At 43.7% G+C, this 20,245-nt stretch overlaps 1 protein-coding gene across 1 annotated transcript in view; it reads left to right on the forward strand.

Moving 5' to 3' along the window:
- Nucleotides 1-20,245, forward strand: part of SLC22A23 (solute carrier family 22 member 23) — a 171,011-nt gene that overhangs the window by 45,105 nt on the left and 105,661 nt on the right. The window contains 2 exon segments of the mRNA XM_015427179.1: nucleotides 12,403-12,506; nucleotides 15,082-15,236. Coding sequence (XP_015282665.1) covers nucleotides 12,403-12,506; nucleotides 15,082-15,236 — 259 coding nt within the window.

The raw sequence follows: 20,245 nt of genomic DNA on the forward strand, positions 1-20,245 counted from the left end.
GGGGGGCGAACACCGGCCTCACCGCTGCCGCCGCCCCCGCTGCCTCAGGGAGAATGGGGGGGATGGAGGAGACGGGGCTCTTCTCTCCCCCCCCGCGAGTATCGCGGGTCCCCCTCTTGTGAACTCTAATCTGAGAGAACCAGGTTTGATTCCCCACTCCTCCACATGCAGCTCCTGGTGTGACCTTGGGTCAGTTGCAAGTTCTTTCAGATCTGTTCTCACACAAGCAGTTCTCGAAAGAGCTCTCTCAGTCCCACCTACCTCACAGGGTGTCTGTTGTGGGGAGGGGAGGGAAGGGAGATTGTAAACTGCTCTGAGACTCCTTTGGGTAGTGAAGGGCAGGGCACAAATCCAATCTCTTCCTCTTCTCTTCTTCTTTCCAATACCTGGCAAAAACCAGTAATCAGATGTAGTGGCTATTTGCTGATCTCTAGGAATGTCAGGCAGATAATTCAGCAATAATTACTTTGGCTTATAAGGAATTTGTATACCTAGCCCAACTGATAATAATTTAACCACTTGCTTCCAAAAATTGGAGGCATGTATACATGACCACCATATGTGAAAAAAAATCTGCTTTGTCTTCTTTACAGAACCAACATTGGCTGGAATGAGACTTACAAATCTTTACCAGCCTTATAGGAGAGAAATACCATCTATTAATCATTTTCAACAAGTTTTCTCTAAAAGACAGGCCAACAGTAAAATTAGTGCTGCAAGTAAAAATAAATTTCCATGTTGAATCATCTAGACTATTACCTACACTTTTATGCCACCTACAGCGAAAATATTGATCAGGTTTGAGTAAGATTTTCAATAAATAAGAATACATCCTTGAAATAAAACTGTTACCATCTGCTTAAAGTAGTTCCTCAAACTCTGTTGTAGGTCTGCAAGATAGCATTTTTTGTATCAGTTTGCAAAGGTACCCTCTGACTTGGAGATATTCAAATACTAAAATACTGGGCACCATCATTTCTTTTACATCACTATGCAGGATTACTTGGTTATTAATTATCAAATTTCTGTAAGTACTGCATCCTGAAAATTCCAATGTTCTTAAAGGGGAAAATTCCAAACCTGCCTCATCAATCATGTCCTTAATAGTGGAAGCTAAAGGAGAGAATCTTGGTGACAATTTTTTTTAACTTCATCCCATACACTAAGTATAGCATTTATGATGGTGTTATCGTTATTATAATCTTCCTATTTTCTCACCCAAGGGCAACTCTTCAGAGGTATTCTTACAAAGGATTGTTCTATAAAGGGTGGAGTATTTTGAACAGTATTTGATGACCAGTCTTTCAGCCACTTTAACCTGGTAGCTTGGTAATATAATTTAAGGTTGGATATCTCTAATTTTTATCATACATATTATTGATTTCTTTTTATTCCAGATAAAAGTATTTAATAATGATTGCCACCCTCTTAACATCTTTAGTGAGAAGTCAGCTGGGAGGTTTCTAAATAGAAAATTTAGTTTAGAGAGAATCATCATTGTTATCATATTAATGCATCCAAGAAGAGACATACTTAAAGCTTCCCAAATTTCAAGCTGCTTTTTTATTTTCATTTCAGCTGTCACTGGATCACCATTGATTTTTTAAAGACTATTGTTGTTCTTATTTATCCTGATACCAAGATACCTAATTTGATCTGACAACTTCAAATCCAATTATCTTTTTTACACTCATTTAGATTTGTATTAAGACAAATCATCTCTGATTTATCCAAATTCAGTTTGTACCCGGAAACATTCCCATATTGTGTAATAAGCTTTTCTAATACTCTACTGGATTGTTCAATATTTGTTAAGAAAATGACAGTGTCATCTGAATAAAGACCAATCTCATGTTGAACTGGTCCTGTTTTGATGCCGTATATTTTTGATTCTTCTCTCACTGCAACAGCTAGTGGTTCTAGGGAGAGAGAAAAAACAGAAGAGCAGGGGTGTCGAACACATTTGTTAGGAGGGCTGGATCTCACATAAATGAAACCTTGTTGGGCCAGGCCACGCGTGTCATAAAATGTAATGCCAAGTAGTGGAGATATAAACTTTATAAAGGACACAAACACAAAGGGTGTCTTTTACTTAAAATAAAAACATGCTTAAAACATTAGGACTCTTGCAATATTTTGTTTATTTAACAGTGTCTGATAACTGACACCTCTTGCTCTGAATTATTGCATCAAAATGTCTGTGCTGTTGCAATCTTGAGTATGCTGTTCAGGTGTGTATCTGTAAGCTGCAAACCTACTTTTGATTTATTGACATACACTACAGAAATCTCATGCTCAGAGTTCTGAGTCTAGGACCCAGGGGAAAACATGTTGGGGGCCTGATTCGGCCCCCGGGTCGCATGTTTGACACCCCTGATATAGAGGACTATTAAGTATTGAGATGAGGCAGCTCTTTTCATAATAACATCCTTCTTTATTGAACTTCTGAACCAAAGACACAGGCTCAACAGGAACCAATTTATACTTGTAAAAACCACACCCACCTTTAACAACGACCAATACCAAGTAGGCAGCTAGAATCCTTCATTTGCCTGAACTATACACAAAGTAACTGTTAACAGTGTAGCTATTGGGTAATAAGCAACAAACATGATTGGCTGTTATCAGTAGGGTGGCCAAGTCCTCACCTGTTGTATAGCAGGGGAGTCCAGTCTTTGCCTGGGAGTCCATGCGCGCGTGCAAAGCGCGCACCGCAATTATGTCACCCAGAAGTGACGCAATCATGTCAGGCACATAGAGTTTTCCCTCGGATGATTGTGGCCCCGCCCCAACGTGCCCGACGTGATCGCGTCACTTCCGGGTGACATGCTGATGCCGGGCATGGCGTGTACTTTGGGGGTGGGGTTCCCCTCGGGGCCCAATCCGCCAGCGGCGGGTAACGGGCCTCTCGGGCGGGGGTTTCCCCGCCCCCCAAGGGGACTTGGCAAGCCTAGTTACCAGCAATATAACCAATAGTCTTGAAGGCCTTTGGAGCCTTTGCTCAGACCCAAGACCCAGTACATAACACCCCTTCCTCCTAAGTTTGCGATACCCCATTGCAAGCAAAGTCACTTAGGTATGCAGGGGGGTGGCGTACCTGCTGTGACCTGTGCAAGCCTTCTGTTGTAGAAGCCCCACTGATGGGTATCCTGGCATTGGCATCAGGCTCTACCCTGCCAGCAGGAGTGGAAGAACTACTCAGAACCGACAGAGTTTCTGGTGCTGCTGGACCAACTCTGCTCATCTCCACCACAGTCACTGGTTCAGTCCTTGGTTGCTCCAGGCTAAATCCTGTCTCTGTCCTGTCCCTGCATCCACTCTGGCCAACGCTGCCACAGCTGGTCAGTGTGTTTCCAGAGTATCCTGCCAGCGGTATCAGCCACCTCATAGGAGACCGGCCCGGTCACACTGAACACAGAAGCCGGGATCCAGATTGGCCCTTCCCTGTAGTTCCTGGTGAATAAAGGATTGCCCAGCTGGAACTTCCGTGGTGTCCCCGAAACCACCGATTCTCACCAGATGTCCAGAGTACCCGGTTCGGCAGAGATGTCAGCTTGCCGCCCCATCAAGCGTTCTGCAGGGCTTTGTCTGGTGATGGAGTGCTTTACTGCTCTTGTAATGTACTCTCTGCACTGAGAGATAAGCAACTGTCCGTTGAAGGGTTAAAAGGAGCAGGAACATTGGAGTCTAGATAAGCAAATCTATTATTATGTGTGTCCAAAGAACTGGTATTCTGAATTTTTAACCAGAGGTGCTTGTTTCTTGGGGGGGGGGTATTTGACTTCTGAGAGATACGGCAGCGTTTTTTGCCCATTTTAGTTGTTGTTGTTGTTGTTCAGTCGCACAGTAATAAGAACAACAATAGTCTTTAAAAAATCAATGGTGATCCAGTGACAGCTGAAATGAAAATAAAAAAGCAGCTTGAAATTTGGGAAGCTTTAAGTATGTCTCTTCTTGGATGCATTAATATGATAACAATGATGATTCTCTCTAAACTAAATTTTCTATTTAGAAACCTCCCAGCTGACTTCTCACTAAAGATGTTAAGAGGGTGGCAATCATTATTAAATACTTTTATCTGGAATAAAAAGAAATCAATAATATGTATGATAAAAATTAGAGATATCCAACCTTAAATTATATTACCAAGCTACCAGGTTAAAGTGGCTGAAAGACTGGTCATCAAATACTGTTCAAAATACTCCACCCTTTATAGAACAATCCTTTGTAAGAATACCTCTGAAGAGTTGCCCTTGGGTGAGAAAATAGGAAGATTATAATAACGATAACACCATCATAAATGCTATACTTAGTGTATGGGATGAAGTTAAAAAAAATTGTCACCAAGATTCTCTCCTTTAGCTTCCACTATTAAGGACATGATTGATGAGGCAGGTTTGGAATTTTCCCCTTTAAGAACATTGGAATTTTCAGGATGCAGTACTTACAGAAATTTGATAATTAATAACCAAGTAATCCTGCATAGTGATGTAAAAGAAATGATGGTGCCCAGTATTTTAGTATTTGAATATCTCCAAGTCAGAGGGTACCTTTGCAAACTGATACAAAAAATGCTATCTTGCAGACCTACAACAGAGTTTGAGGAACTACTTTAAGCAGATGGTAACAGTTTTATTTCAAGGATGTATTCTTATTTATTGAAAATCTTACTCAAACCTGATCAATATTTTCGCTGTAGGTGGCATAAAAGTGTAGGTAATAGTCTAGATGATTCAACAGGGAAATTTATTTTTACTTGCAGCACTAATTTTACTGTTGGCCTGTCTTTTAGAGAAAACTTGTTGAAAATGATTAATAGATGGTATTTCTCTCCTATAAGGCTGGTAAAGATTTGTAAGTCTCATTCCAGCCAATGTTGGTTCTGTAAAGAAGACAAAGCAGATTTTTTTTCACATATGGTGGTCATGTATACATGCCTCCAATTTTTGGAAGCAAGTGGTTAAATTATTATCAGTTGGGCTAGGTATACAAATTCCTTATAAGCCAAAGTAATTATTGCTGAATTATCTGCCTGACATTCCTAGAGATCAGCAAATAGCCACTACATCTGATTACTGGTTTTTGCCAGGTATTGGAAAGAAGAAGAGAAGAGGAAGAGATTGGATTTGTACCCTGCCCTTCACTACCCAAAGGAGTCTCAGAGCAGTTTACAATCTCCCTTCCCTCCCCTCCCCACAACAGACACCCTGTGAGGTAGGTGGGACTGAGAGAGCTCTTTCGAGAACTGCTTGTGTCCAACTTTCTTGAAGAGATCTCTAGTCCTTCCCATTCTATTGTTTTCTTCTATTACTTTGCACTGTTCATTCAGGAAGGCCTCCTTATCTCTCCTTGCTGTTCTCTGGAAATCTGCGTTCAGTTGGGTAAATCTTTCCTTTTCGCCTTTGCCTTTCGCTTTCCTTCTTTCCTCTGCTATTTGTAAAGCCTCATCAGAAAGCCATTTTGCTTTCTTGCATTTCTTTTTCTTTGGTATGGTGGTGATTGCTGCCTCCTGTACAATGTCACGAACCTCCGTCCATAGTTCTTCAGGCACTCTATCTATCAAATCCAGACCCTTGAATCTATTCTTCACCTCTACTGTATATTCATCAGGGATGTGATCTAGGTCAAACCTGAATGGCCTCATGGTTTTCCCGATTTTCTTCAGTTTAAGTCTGAATTTTGCAATGAGTAGCTCATGATCTGAACCACAGTCAGCTCCAGGTCTTGTTTTTACTGACTGGATAGAGCTTCTCCATCTTTGACTGCAAATTATATAATCAATCTGATTTCGGTGTTGCCCATTTTAGTACAATATATATATATATTTAAGTTAGAAAAGAGCTGTTTTAGAGCTTCAGCTGTTTTGATTCTGTCAAGCTTTAAAATGAATGTCCTTAAAACATGAAATTGTTTTCAGTACATTTATCTAGGTTTATGATTTAGCAGTTTGCTATAATGCCAGTTTTACACTCAGGTGTTGGAGACACAGGAGAATTGCAGTTCAGTTTTGCTCACAGATACACAATAGGTCAACAGTGAATTTCTGCAACTCAGTTTTTTAAATCAATTACTATCTGATATCTTCTTAGAGGCTTCCTGGAAGCTTTTTTTAAGTTCAAAGCACAACTTCAAAGCCTCAAGGCCGCTCAGCTTTGAAGTCTTTGCTGAAGATACAGCTTCACTACAAGTGGACCATTAGTGGAATTATATTTATTTAAACAACTACTTCCAAGTAGTAGTCGTTTCAGTAAATATGTGAGAAGAAACCCAATTAAACGTTTTTTTTAAAAAAGTTCACTGCACAGCGTGCTGTGTGGCTCCCTTCAGCAGCCCGGAAGTCCCAGAGTTCTATACCACCTCCTATTTATATGGTTTTAATGTTCTAAGTTGTCGCAGGACCCTTTGGGTGAGCAGCGACTAAAAAAACCCTAATTCATAAATAAATAGTACTAATTAGTGCTAATTTAATTAGTGTTAATAAATTAGTGCATTTTTGCATTTTGATCATTTATCATACTCATCACCTGACTGAGTTAACACTTGCATCACATTCTGTCTTCATAAGTTCAACACCCCTGGTTTGGACTGTAAGGAAATTCCTTGTTGGGTCTTTTCTCTCCGTTCGCAGTCTTTTATAAATTTGGAATGGCATAGTGGTATGTGATTGTAATTTACAAATATAGCATGCTGCCCCAACATACATGTGTGTTTTTCTTGTGTACACCAGGCTTTGTTGTCACAATCTGTGAGATTTAGGGTCTGGTCACACGGACCTCTTACCACGCTAGTTGTCCCGCAGTTCTTATATCCGGGACATTCTATATCACTTGGAGGTGGTCAGACGGTCCCTCTGTCTTCCGCTTCACTCGCACGATTTAGTGTTCACACACCGCGCCGTCCTCGCAGCGGCGCGGGTATTTAATTTTTTAAAAAAAAAACCCTGCGCATGCGCTTGTCTTTCCATGCGCTTGGGCGTACATACAAACTAATTAAAATTAATTCCTCCTGTCAACAGTCGAAGACTCCTGGCTTTCTATGCAGAAGGGAAGGAGGAAACTCGGGAAGGGAGAGCTAGACCGAGGAGGAGGTGGGGGGGCAGCAGTTGTTCTTAAAGGTGTCCAGTGTGTTGTACTGACAGTTTTCTCCGTCGGCGCTGGAAGTAACTTGAGAGGGGTGCTCAGTCCGCTGCGCCCCCCCACCTCCCAGCAATGAGTAAGCGGGAGAGTAACCAGGAACCAGAGCCGCCTTTGCCGCCTCGCCTCCCCTCCCCCGGCTTCACCTCCCCTGCTGCCGCTGCTGCTGCCGCCTGGCAGCTTGTGTGTCAGATATCAGCGGCAAAATGAACGTGGGGGAGGAGACGAGAGCCGCTTGCTTGCTAGGCAGCCGACGGAGTGCAGTGGAATGCAGTCAGCTCAGTGGGGCTTACTCCTTCGTTAGCGTGTTTCATTTTAAAAAGACCAAAATAAAAGCTAGCGCCTGTTTGCACAAGCGCATAACTAAAACCGGAAACACACACACACAAAAAAAAACGGGGGGGAGGGTAGCGTGGTCACGGCGGATTGCTGTCCAGATACCAAAACCGCGGATACAAAGCGCTAAATATCGGAAAACACCTGTCCCAACGGGTGTAAAAAAAACACGGATAAAAGAGCGGAAACCACGGGACTGCCGGCTTCTGTGCGGGAGGCGGGTTTGCCTATGTAGACAGGAACCTTTAATGCGGGAGGGATCTGCAGCGAATCCCGCACTAAACGTCCGTGTGACCAGACCCTTAGAGTGGGAGAAAATCCTCAGAACTGAGAATTTGGCAGCACTGACACAGAGGTGTGTTGTATTCAGGCTTCAAGGGAAAAAAGCCTCATGATGAACGCCAACAAAATTGTATTTGAAGTGAGGGATATTTTTAAAAACCGATCTCAGATGCACAAACACAATAGAACAGGCCTCAGTTTTTAGCACATGGGCTACATCTGTTCACTGTATTCTAGAACACTGTCTTTCATCTGTGAAACGCTGGTGAACACTCTATGGAGACTAGCCATGGAGATTGAAGGGTGGGGAGTGTCTTTTGGTAGGGGGAGGATAATTGGGCATGTTTGCTCAGGATCTGGGGTTGTAGAAGAGCCCGGACTCCCCACTTTACATTTTTCATCAGCTAATGGACTGCAATTGTTGCGTAACTAAGTTTTTTGAATGGTACAAATGTTCTTTTGGACCTGCACTCTCCTCTCCCAAACGGCACGTTTTGTGTGGTTGTGCCCCCCCAAAAGACCCTCACCCTCTGTGTCTGTATCAAGATGTCAAAATCTTGTGTTGTCCGCAGACTTCCTTAATGCAGAAAGATGTGGTCAGGCAGCTCTTCTGTTATGAAAAGAGGATTTGTGGAGAGATCTGAGGGAACTCTTGTCAATGTGGTTCAGGCTTCTGTACCTTGTGATGTAGCAAATGTGGGATCCATGCCTTCCAGCTGATGCAAGCCCTGGGAAACTTTTATCCCAGCGGTGTTAAGGCCGCCAAGGAACAGGCGCTCTGGTGCCATTGTGTTTTCTCTCTCTTGTAAGCTGTTTGAAGTTGTTGAGCAGTTTTGGGAAATGGGGCAGAGTTTCGGCCATTTTCTTATTACATTGGATCTGTTGAAAACCATTCTTTGGATAGTGAGAGAATGTGATGAAGACGCTTTTATTGCAGGGTCTCAGAAATGACAACTACTACTGGTAGCAAATGGTGAACTAATTGATGTATGTCATTTTACAGAGTGCACATGTTAAAAATGTGGGTCCTGTTATTGATAGTAGGTAAAACATGCAAAGGATGGGAAAGAGAGACAAGCTCAATGAAGGATAAATAGGATCAAGTCTAGTTGCACATACTTAAGGCTGCAGTGCAGTCCTACACCCACCCACTTGGGAGTAACCCATCAGTAGAATGGCTGCAAAGATGATGCTCATTGGATTGTGCTACAGGACTTTTGTTATGGCTAGGCATGGAGGTGATATAAAGGAAGTGGGTATTGTTGGAAGGGATTTGGGGGGGAGAAAGGAATTTCAGTTCTGGGACCAGGTTCCGGGAGTAAGAAGTAACAAGAGCAAATGAACGAATTGTTCTAAGATTTTCCTCACAATGGGATTTATAATTTTCAGGCATAGTTTAAAGCACTCCTTTGGTACTAGAAACCTGCACTGTGTAAACATTCACACATACACACACACACCCAAATGGGTTTTAAATGAACATTTTTGCAGGCATTCCTTCAGCTTCAGACATAACATGAAACCATGGTGTATTTAAACTAACTATGTTTAGTGTGGTAGAATGCAGGCCATCCTACTAGCTGTGGTTAGTTAGCATATCTCAAATCAGGATCTAAAGACAGGATCTGAAGTTGATCTATTAATTATGGTTAGTCTGAACTATGGTTTCTCATAATGTCTGAATACAAATATCCTGCCTTGTTCTCTCGATGATGCCTTTCCAGGTAATCCTGAGAAGGCCATGAAACCTGTATTTGTCAAGGCAACCCAGGATTTGATTGACAGTCTGTGACCTGGCATTACTACTCCAGGTTTTTTTGCACACAAGGCGAACCGGCCAGCTCAAAGTCGGTTCCAGAGAGTCCGCCTCTCCCCCCCCCCCATCTGCTAGTGCTGAGAGCTCTCATTCAGGGCACGCTCAAATCAGGGGGGCCTTTCTCTCCCTGGCTCTTCCCCCGCTGCTGTCTTCCCCCTGCCAGGTAGCACCTGGATAATTATTAGCCATTAATTGGGTTCAGGACCTTTGGCAGTGGGGAAAAGAGGCGGGTGACCCGAGGACTCCCCCAAAGAGGCGCCGGGGGCGGGCTGGGTGGAGGCAGGATCCCGATGGTCGGTCTCTCTCTCTGGCAAGCAGAAAAGGCGGCGGGGGGGGGGAGAGATCATCAGGTGGAAAGGACAGAAACTGTAAATTAAGGCCTGATACCTTTCCAAGGGAAAAGTTGTTGTATTGTTTTTTCCCCCTAGTCAGGCTGCTGTATGCCAGGCACTTACTGGAACAACCTGGCTGCAGGGGGTGAGACGGGAGGGGGCTGGGGGCTGGCCCCAGCCCGGAGCTGCCCTGAGCGCCCTGGAGCCTTGCTCGGCTTAGCCCCCGTCACAACAGAGCCAGTGGGCTCAACCAAGAAGTTGCTGTTGTCGACGCCCAAGTGTGCTGGAGAAGGAGTGGGAGTGTGAGCTGCGCCATCGCTGCTGCCGCTAGGTGGGAGAGCTGCAGCCCGGCACAGGCGGCAGCGGCAGGCTACCCTGTTTAGGCGAGGGAGGGGAGGGGCGGCAGGCCAGCGGGGCGCCCCCTCAGTGTTGTTGTGAATGATGATTCGCTCCCGCTGGTTGGCTCAGAGGATGGTGATGGGCGGCAAATCGGCATTGGGCGTATGCAGGGCAGCAATGGGCATGTGCGAGTTGGGGCAGGCGGGAGTGCCCTATCTGGATGGTGGCAACTGGCACATGATGCAGAGCAGCATGGGCGCGCTGGCCTGCGTGACATGTGTTTTGTGAGCACTGAGCAGCAAGACTTTTGGCGGGGAGGAGGGCAGCAAGGCAGTTTGGCACCCTCCCAGGGGCCCACCCTAGGCAAAAGTCTAGTTTGCCTAGTGGGTGAGCCGGCCCTGACCACTGCATAGCCTTCATTCCTGCCCAAGTCCTGTTGAAATGAATGGAGGCTGTCTGGGAGCAGTACCTGGTGAATTGTATCTGCTTCATCTACTTTCCTCCCAACAAAGAATTTTAATAGCTTTGCTGGCAATCAAACCGAGTTTTTGGTTTCTTCCTCATTCCCTAATATTAATTTCCCCAAGGCTTGAGGAAGAAAGGAATGGAAAAGCACTGATCAATCAGTGCTCTCTTATTCCTGGCTCAGTTTAAATCAGAGTTGCCCATTCTCAATGGGGTTCTGAAACTAATATAACTGATGTAAATAATCTTTCTGGAAAGCAATGCAGCTAAGCCAGGTAAAAAAATATCCTCAAAATGTTGCTTATATCAAAATGCAGTCATGTTGACTTTAGTGACCGAAAGCAAGGTGCAGCTAATTTTCAAAGCCTTTGTTGCTCAAAGGCTAGATCAGGGGTGGCCAAACTGCAGCTCCGGAGCCGCATCTTTCACACATCGTTTGGCTCCTGGCAGGATGGCTGGGGAAGTGGTCTTCCCTTCCCCAGGAAGTGTTCCCCTCCCTAGGAAGGCCTGAGGTGGGGGGAGCAGAGGAAATAAGCAACTCTAAATGCATTCTCAAAGCACCTCCCCCACTGGCCAGCTTGGAGAAGGCGTTTGTCTCTTTAAATCTTTCCACCTCTCTCTCCCTCTCCATTTAATTGCTTTCTTCCCCCCTCTCTCTCTTCCTCCCTCCCCCATCTATTTGCTTTCTTTCCACCTCTTTATTTTCACTTTTCTTTCTCTCTCTGACTTCTTTCCTCCCCCTCCCTCCCCCACCTATTTGCTTTCTTTGTTTCTGTTTCTCTTTCTTTCTCTCCTTCCTTTCTACTTCTTTCATTCTTTCCACCTTTCTCTTTCTCTCTCTCTCTCTTCCTTCCTTCCTTCCTTCCCATCTATTTGCTCTTTCTTTCTTTCTTTCTTTCTTTCTTTCTTTCTTTCTTTCTTTCTTTCTTTCTTTCTTTCTTTCTTTCTTTCTCTCTCTCCCCTTCCCCTCCCTCCTCCATGTATTTGTTTTTCCCTCTCTTTCCCCCTTCCTCCCTCCCTCCCCATCTATTTGCTTTCTTTCCACCTTTCTTTCTCTTTTCCTCTTTCTCTCCTTTCCTTTCTTTCACTCTCCCTTCCTTTCCCCTCCCTCCCCCATCTATTTGGTTTCTTTGTTTCCCTTTATCGCTTGTTCATTCTTTCTTTCCACCTCTCTCTCTCTCTCTCTCTCTCTCTCTCTCTCTCTCTCTCTCTGACAAATAAATATAATTGGACAAATAAATATCATTATCAGTATCTGTTTTTACTCCTTTTGTTTTTATTTTTGGCAGTTTCATTTAATGTTAATAAAAAACAAATGTGCGTATTTTTCAATAAAAATGTGTGTGTAATATTTGTTCATGTCATGTCATTTGTTGGCCATGCTCTGTGTACATTTTCTCCATCTCTGCTATGTATATAAACTGTAGAATAGATACATGTCATTTGATGTCACTCCCCCTACCTCAAGAGTCAAATTCTCTAGCCATTGCTCTTAAGAAAATTTTCTCAAGCTTTTTTAGTTGCTTTTAATAGTTATGTATATAAAGAACAAGTATTTCGGATGGTTTCTCGTAAGAGCTAAGTGATAACAGAGTACAAAACCCACACACCAATTATCAAGTACAAAAGCACATGCATTTTTGTTTGTTTGTTTGCAAACCACTTGCTCATCTTTTTTCTTTTTTCTCTTTATCTCCAGTGGGACCTTGTTTGTGATTCTGCCTGGAAAGTCCACATTGCAAAATTCTCCCTACTTGTAGGATTAATCTTTGGCTATCTAATCACAGGATGTATAGCTGATTGGTAAGTGACAAAATATACATAGACTACAGGAGCTAAAATCTGTCTGTCTTAAAACTGCTAATAAATTAACTTCTTGCATGGAAACAGCATTTTCCCCCTCTAGTGATGCTGGTTCTCCTGTAGCTTTCCACTTCAGTGCGTGTGACAGGAAAACAAAATATGTCACGGTTGGCTTTCCATTGATTGCTGTTATTGTGCAAAATGAAGTAGGTAAAAAATTTTTAAAGGTACCTGAGAACACCTGCACTGAAGCTGATTGTCGGCCCCATTTTATTAAGCTGTGCTAAACTCTGCAAGTTCATGTTTTTAAACTCTCCAAATTATGTTGCATGATCCGTGAGCTCATGTTCTTCTAATGAAATGATGATACAGCTGAATTTTTTTTGCTGAATCTACTTCTATGGAGAACAAAATTCAAAGGAGAAGTAAAATTATCATGAGCTTTTCCACATTCAGAAAAATCACCTGAAGCACATGTAAACAATCCCCCCCCTCATTTTTCAGGGGTTAACAAGTAGCTACTTTGGAGGGGGGGGATCTTCCCCTATTTTTCTAGGTCCTGTAGCAAATATTTATTGCTTACATTTTAAGTAGAATGGATGACGAAAAGTGAAAGGACAACTAAATCTCTGATAGGAGCAACCTGTGCCTCTTACTGTTGCTTGGTAACCAGCACAGATCTGAGATTATGGTATATTAAACATGTTAGGCATTTGAGGCTAGATTAGATGTTAAGCCTTTGATCTTATCTAGATAATAGCCCCAGTCCATCACACAGCTGTTATCATGGCTTTCTCACCTGCTCTGCTGTTTGGATTGGGCCACTCCCTCCTCAGCAAGATATTTTGAGAACCAGATAAGGATATGGACTCATAACACAGTCAGCATTGTGAGAGAGATGGATCGTGGGATGTGGTTAAAGGAATACCAGCAGTGTATTCTGTGCAGTTCAAAACAATCCAGTTCAATCCAGTAGACATTTGGTGTCATCCTTTTTCGTGTATAATCTGTGTAAGGAACAAGAGCATGTTAGTGAGTAGAAAGTGATTTATTATTTATATTTACCTTCTCTCATTTCCTCAGACCTAATAATGAAATCACAAAGCCCTTTAGAGACAGAAACAAAAACTGATAAAATTGCTGGACGCTTGTGAGAGTGTAAGGTTAGGGCAAGAGATATTCAATAAAGAGAACTGTTTGCTGATCAGGGAGAACTTCTACTTTAGAAACACAAGTCTAAAACTCTGCTTTGTGTACACCTTACCTCTCTCCCACTCAACATATTTTATCTTTTAATCAAGGAGCTCAGGTTCTGCTTCTGCTTCCATTTTGTCCTCATAAAAGTCCTGTGAGGTAGGTGAGCCTGAGAGATGGTGAATGGCCCAAGATTATCCAATGAAGTAAATGACTGAGAATTTGAACTCAGGTCTCCCTAGTTCTAGTCACCACTACCTCAGCTCTGGCTCTCACAGATTTGCAAACAGCCAAGTAAGCCTCGCTTGTAGATGATCAGTCAAGAAAAATTTAAAGGACCTGGAGATGTTTTCTGTGGGGACAGATGTGCCTTAAAAGGCAACTTTGGACACATGGAAAACTAGATATTTTTGTGGGCTTGTATTTTTTGCGGATATACTTACAAGGGTGCATAAGAATATGGTCCGTGTCTAATTCCTGTTCTTCTTAGTGCTGTTATTCCTTAGGTGTATTCTTGTACATATATATGGTTAATAAGTCTGGGTTAAATCTGACTTCATGGCTCTGAAACAGCTCAGCTAACTTGCACTCATAAGTCCATAGCAGGCAAGGCAATAAGTATTCAAGTCAACCTTATCAAAAGTTCCTCCTTAGATCTCATTACGTAGCTTGGCCCAAGGTTCCTAAGTATTTCTGTGTCTTGTGGGACTGGAAGCCTTGCTTGGATGGGAAGGGACAGAACCTCTTGCCTCAGAGGAAATGTTGGGGCCTAGCTGGTCTTTGTGAAGACCCAAGAACGGGGAAAGGACGCAACAAAAGTATTTCTGAACATTCATTTCTAGCATTGAGCGAGTGAAAAGAGGATCAGTTCTAGCTCAGAAAAAGTTGCGGCCCCTCTGAATGTTATTTGTAGAGAGGAGAGTTGTCAGCTCCCAGGTGCCACCTGCTACAGTTGATCTCTAGACAATCAAAATCAGTTCCCCTGGAGAAGACAGCTGCTTTGGAGGGTGGACTCTATGGCATTATACCTGCTGAGGTCCCTGCCCTCCACAGGTTCCACTCCCCAAATCTCCCAAGTATTTCCCAGTCTACGGCAGGCAACTCTAGTAGAGAGGGGAGAGGTAGGGGCAGAGACTTTGCTGGCCAAGGAAATGTTATTATTGAAAAGGACAATCCACTATGTATCATTGCTGCCCTGTGCCATCCACCCCCTCTCTCCTTGAATGGGGGGGAAGTGTTTTGGCATGATCCCAGCATGGGGGGGGTATTTGTGGTGTGTTTTTGTCAACAAAAACTAAAAAAAAATAATAATTCACAGGGCAATATCCCACTGAGTATGGAATAAAACAGATTTAGTTTTTGTCCCCTTTTCTTTCTCTAGGGTTGGTCGCCGGCCAGTGCTCCTCTTCTCTGTCCTATTCATTTTGATATTTGGACTGTCCGTGGCCCTCTCCGTGAATGTGACAATGTTCAGCACACTCAGGTTTTTTGAAGGGTTTTGCCTGGCTGGAATAATCCTTTCACTGTATGCACTGCGTGAGTATTGCCTTCAGAAATTATTCTAGCTTCGCGTTGCCAAAAAAGCATACACCGTGATCATTTATTGTTGAATATATTTTGGTATGTGAGGCAACCCCCCCCTCCCAATCACTTGCTAATCGTGTATGCATTTTATTGCTCATGTCTCTTGTGTCATATTATTGAAAAAATAATTAGGCTTGTCTGTCCAGGTGACGTGTTGTCTTCTCTCAAACTGAGTCTGAAAAGGAAGTCAGAACGATGAGGGCGTTTGTTCTTGTGGTGTCTTTTTAATTTCTACCTCTAGAATGTCAATTTGGGGCCCTTATGGCCACCATCCAGAGGGCACTGTTGTGTGGAGGGAAGAGGGCATTGAACCCTTTTGTCTACCATTTCCCTGATGCAAATTGCCCCTGACTAGAGCTATTATTTCCCCTGCAGGGGGGAGCATGAACTAGAATTACCAGCTCCCAGGTGGGACCTGGGGTTCTTCTGGAGTTATACCGGATCTCCACATTATAGGGATCAGTTCCTTTGGAAAAAGGTCCACTTTGGATGGTAAACTCTATGACATCATATCCTGGCTGAGCTCCCTCCTTTCCCCAAACTCCATCCCTCCCAGGGCACACCACCACCACCAATCTCAAGGAATTTCCAAAGCCAGAGTTCGCAACCCTAAAGTATACAGAGGCTGGATACCTATATATTTTCCTCTACATGGCAGATTGCATCTGTGGGAGAAGGTGCAGGAATGTAATTTACATCAAGAAAATGGTGCGGGGGGGGGACAATTCCAGTCCAAATTGGGGGCTCCTTTTGGCTGCTGTAGATGCTTTTAAAACATCTCCAGTACTGCATCTGGCATTGCCCAAAACTGTCAATGGCTTGCAAGGTCCATATGCTTTAACATGAAATCATAACAGACGTGATCCCATCCTTGTATAGTTTTACTTTTGCATTATAAACAATCAGGGGTCATTTCGTAGAAAAAGCGGTGCAGGAGCTCATTAGCATAACTCATTAGCATAACTTATTTGCATACGCCACACCCCCTGACATCACCAGAAGTGTGTCAGATGGCAACACCCACCACTCAGGCTCCACTGGACTGTTTTGGATTGCTAGCTATTGGGGGGGGGCGTGCAGATCTGTCCTCGCAGAGGAGGGAGAGCTTGTACCTAAATAAAGCTTGGTCTTAAAGGGGCCATTGGACGGTTTTGGACCGGGGGGGGCCTCCGCAACTTCCCTGGCTGCTTCTTGCTCTGACTGAGGGCTGCTGGGAGCAGGGGGTGGGGCTTGTTGCATGTGTCCGCCCCCTGGGCTCTTTACTGCCAGAGCTCTGCTCCTGTGTGTTCCTGCAGGAAATGACCCCTGTAAACAATAATATTTGACTCAAGAGCAGATTCTTAGTACATTAAGAATTGTTGTGAAATCCAACTGTAGTTTTCTAATTATGATTAAATCAGGTTCCACTGGATCTCAGTAGCTAATTAAAATGTAAGTTTTCAAGAGTAGAAATGTTTAGAAGATACTTCCTGTTGCACAAAGGCTTCTTTGCCCTTGACCTGGAGACTTGTTCCACATTTCAACAAAATAACTGCATTTCTAGCCTGAGCGCTAGAAGCCAGACAGACTGGGTTGAGTACAAGGCAATGAAAAATAACTACTTTGGTATTCTATCCTGCCATGGATTTGGACTGGCAGAAAGTAATGTGGAAATGAAAGGCAATAGAAACGAGTTCACTGGGGTTGGGGGAGACTCCTGAAAAACTTGGGGATTCCCATTCTAGAAGGTTAGTTATTATCCCACTGTATTGTGTGTTTGCGCCCAGGCATCCTCTTGGCTATCAGGAAATAATTTTTTGAAGGAAGGAGGATAGGATGCTCAGGAACACCACTGAAATTCCCATCTCTGTCACTTCATTTTCCTGTCTTGGGGAGAGACTGCAGCTTAGTGGAAGAGCCTCTGCTTTTCACGCAGAAGGTTCCAGGTTCAGTCTTCAGTTAACAAGACCAGGCAGTAGATGATATGAAAGACCTCTGCCTGAGACCCCAGAGAGCCTCTGCCAGTAGGGTTGCCAACTCTGGACTGGGAAATACCTGGAGATTCTGGGTAGGGAGCCTGGGGAGGGTGGGGTTTGGGAAGGGGAGGGGCCCCAGCAGGGTACAATGTCACAGAGTCCACCCTCCAAAGCAGCCATTTTCTCCAGGGGGGACTGATCTCTGTTGCCTGGAAATCAGTTGTAATAGTGGGAGATCTCCACGCCCCACGTGGAAGTTGGCAACCATAGCTGCCAGTCTGAGTAGATGCTGAAATCAATGGACTGATGGTCTGATTCAGTGTAAGGCAGCTTCATGTGTATTCATATGGATGCATACCCAGAGAAGGGTAGACTGTTTAAATGGATGCAAAATATGTTGTGTGAATCAGTTGTAGCAATGCAAAATTCATTTGCCCTTTTAGCAAATCTGCCAATTTATAAGTTACAAATGTATCATAAATACCCAACAAAACCTAAAACAGAAATCTCACGGGTCGCTTAACAGCCTCATTAAACCAGCAACATGAAATCATTTCTAAGCATACTGCTTAATAGATAATAACCACAAATAGTGGGTTGGATCTTCAGTATCTGTTGAACCGCAAATAAGCATTGGCCAGGATCCAAAGAGCTGTGCAACTGATTCTGCTTGCCCGAGGGGTTTGCACTTGTGTTTCTTGAATGGTAGCACATGGCAAGGGATTTTGTGTGTGTGTGTTTTGGAAAGAAGAGTTTCAAAATCTTCACTGAAGTGACATGGGGATTTCAAACATCCCCCTGAGCAAGTTTTAGGCCTTTGGAACCTCTAACGCAGGTCTTTGGAGCCCGACAGTTCTCTGCCCAGTGTTCTACCTTCTGCGATTGCAATTTCGTAGTCTGAAAATATACCTAAGATGAAACTCTCCAGGTTTCAGGATTGCCAAGTTCAGTCAGTTAATGCTCACTTTCAGACTTCTCTTCCAAAGTTCCAGGTCCAGAAAATATTTGGAGAAGTATGCTATCGATGGGTTGGTTTGTATCACTGCGTCTTTAATTCTCTGAAGAGGAGTGCTGTAGCAGCAGTTGGGTTCTTGCTGAGCAGCTCAGACTGAGACATACCATGATGTTGTTGTGGCTCGTAAATCAACATTCATAATCATATGTGTGTGTTTTTATTGGTAGTACACTACAGCAATCCCATGTTTGCCACCAAGGGTCTGGCTGATGGGTTGCCTTAGGCAGCCCAGTTCCCTAATGAGACTGCCCGTGTGATGCATGTCTGGGTTGCGTCCACACTGTACAACTTTAGGGGGAGACAGGGTAAAACACATAGTTGCCCTGAGAAACGTTACAGCTTTGCCATAACTGCCTGAGAAAATATCCTAAAGAAGAGAGTGTGATGCAATGCTTAGAACAGAGGACCCCAATCTTGTTGAGCCTGCAGACACATTTGAATTTTAAGAAAGAGGAGTGGGCACCACCACAAAATGGCTGCCATGGGACACTGAAGCTACGGTTGCCGCCAGTCCCCAGCTCCTGGCGGGGGTTCCCCTGGTTTTGGGGCCTTCTGCCTGCCGCCAGCCATTTGACTGGCAGAGGGAAACCCTGCCCGTCCCCAACGCGATGATGTCATCCAGAAGTGATGTCATCAAGTTGGGTGTGAGCATGGCGATGCTCTGGTTTGAGGGCAACACTCTATGGTTTGAAGCCAGTTTTACCATAGAATTTTTCCCCAAACCAGAGTGTCGCCACACAACATCCCCGATGTGATGATGTCCCTTCCGGGTGATGTCATTGCATCGGGGCATCCTAGGAACACCCTTCAAATCCCCCTGCTAGCATGATGAGGGGACCTGGCAACCCTAACTGAAGCTGTCCATGAAAGTTGGGAGGTTGCAAGCCAAACATCCTGCTATAATGGAGGTAGCTATTTCTTAATGGGTGCTCCCTGCTAAGATGGTGCAATTCATGGTCAATCACTGGGCAGAATGTTTTTAAAAAATTAAAATTCTGAAGCAATCAGCAAAATCAGTTTCTTGTCAAGAACAACAAAGCCTGCCCAAGCATTCCAGTCTTCTCTTTGACACAAATGAACAGGAGGAATTATTACTAAGTGTTTGTGGGATTGGTTTTAAATGTATTGATTGTGAATGCATTGGTGCCAAAATGGGAGGAAATACAAAGTGGGAAGCTACAGGGCTTAGTCTTTCCCCTTCTGTTTCTCTTGTCTCTCGCTAAATTATTGGGAGCTTTTTTGAATGGCCACATTGGAGTCGTTGCTGTTTATGGGAGGAAATACAAAGTGGGAAGCTACAGGGCTTAGTCTTTCCCCTTCTGTTTCTCTTGTCTCTCGCTAAATTATTGGGAGCTTTTTTGAATGGCCACATTGGAGTCGTTGCTGTTTTAGCTTTTGATGTTGATGGCTAGCACAGGAATAGAGAAATGGCACAAATCCTTTAAAAAAAAAATCCCCTGAAAACAGGGTAGCTTTATTAAATTTTGTTACACCTACGTGACTACAAAAAGGAAAAAAAGGGAAAAGGAGAAAAAAGGGAGGGGGGGGAATAACAAACTAAAATAACAAACCCCGGGATACAGACAGTACAAAAGAAAAAGAACCCACACTATGACTAAGAACCCAAGAAAGGAAGGTCATTAACAGTTAGTATACAGTTAGTCATAAAAATTAAAGCTTTCGTTTAAGTCAATGAATTAGGGAGATTAATGAGTCCATTTTAGTAAATGTCTAATTTCTTCTCAGTATGCACAAAGACTTCATCCAGTTCGTTCATAAATCTTTTAGATCATAAGAGCTACTTGGCAACTCTTAGCCGCAAATCATATGCCTCTCTGGCCGTGCCTCCTTCTGCTCCCATTAGGTCTCTGTCCGTCTCGTCCAGGCTGGCTGCTTGGCCTCCACCGTCTTGCTGCTCTTTCTCTTTCGATCCGAAAAACCGCTTCAACATTCTTCCGCTTTGAACACCGAGTCGATTTTTTCTCTTTTGT

This window comes from Gekko japonicus, unplaced genomic scaffold (genome assembly GCF_001447785.1).
Source record: "Gekko japonicus isolate JY-2015 unplaced genomic scaffold, Gekko_japonicus_V1.1 scaffold812, whole genome shotgun sequence".
NCBI lineage: Eukaryota > Metazoa > Chordata > Lepidosauria > Squamata > Gekkonidae > Gekko > Gekko japonicus.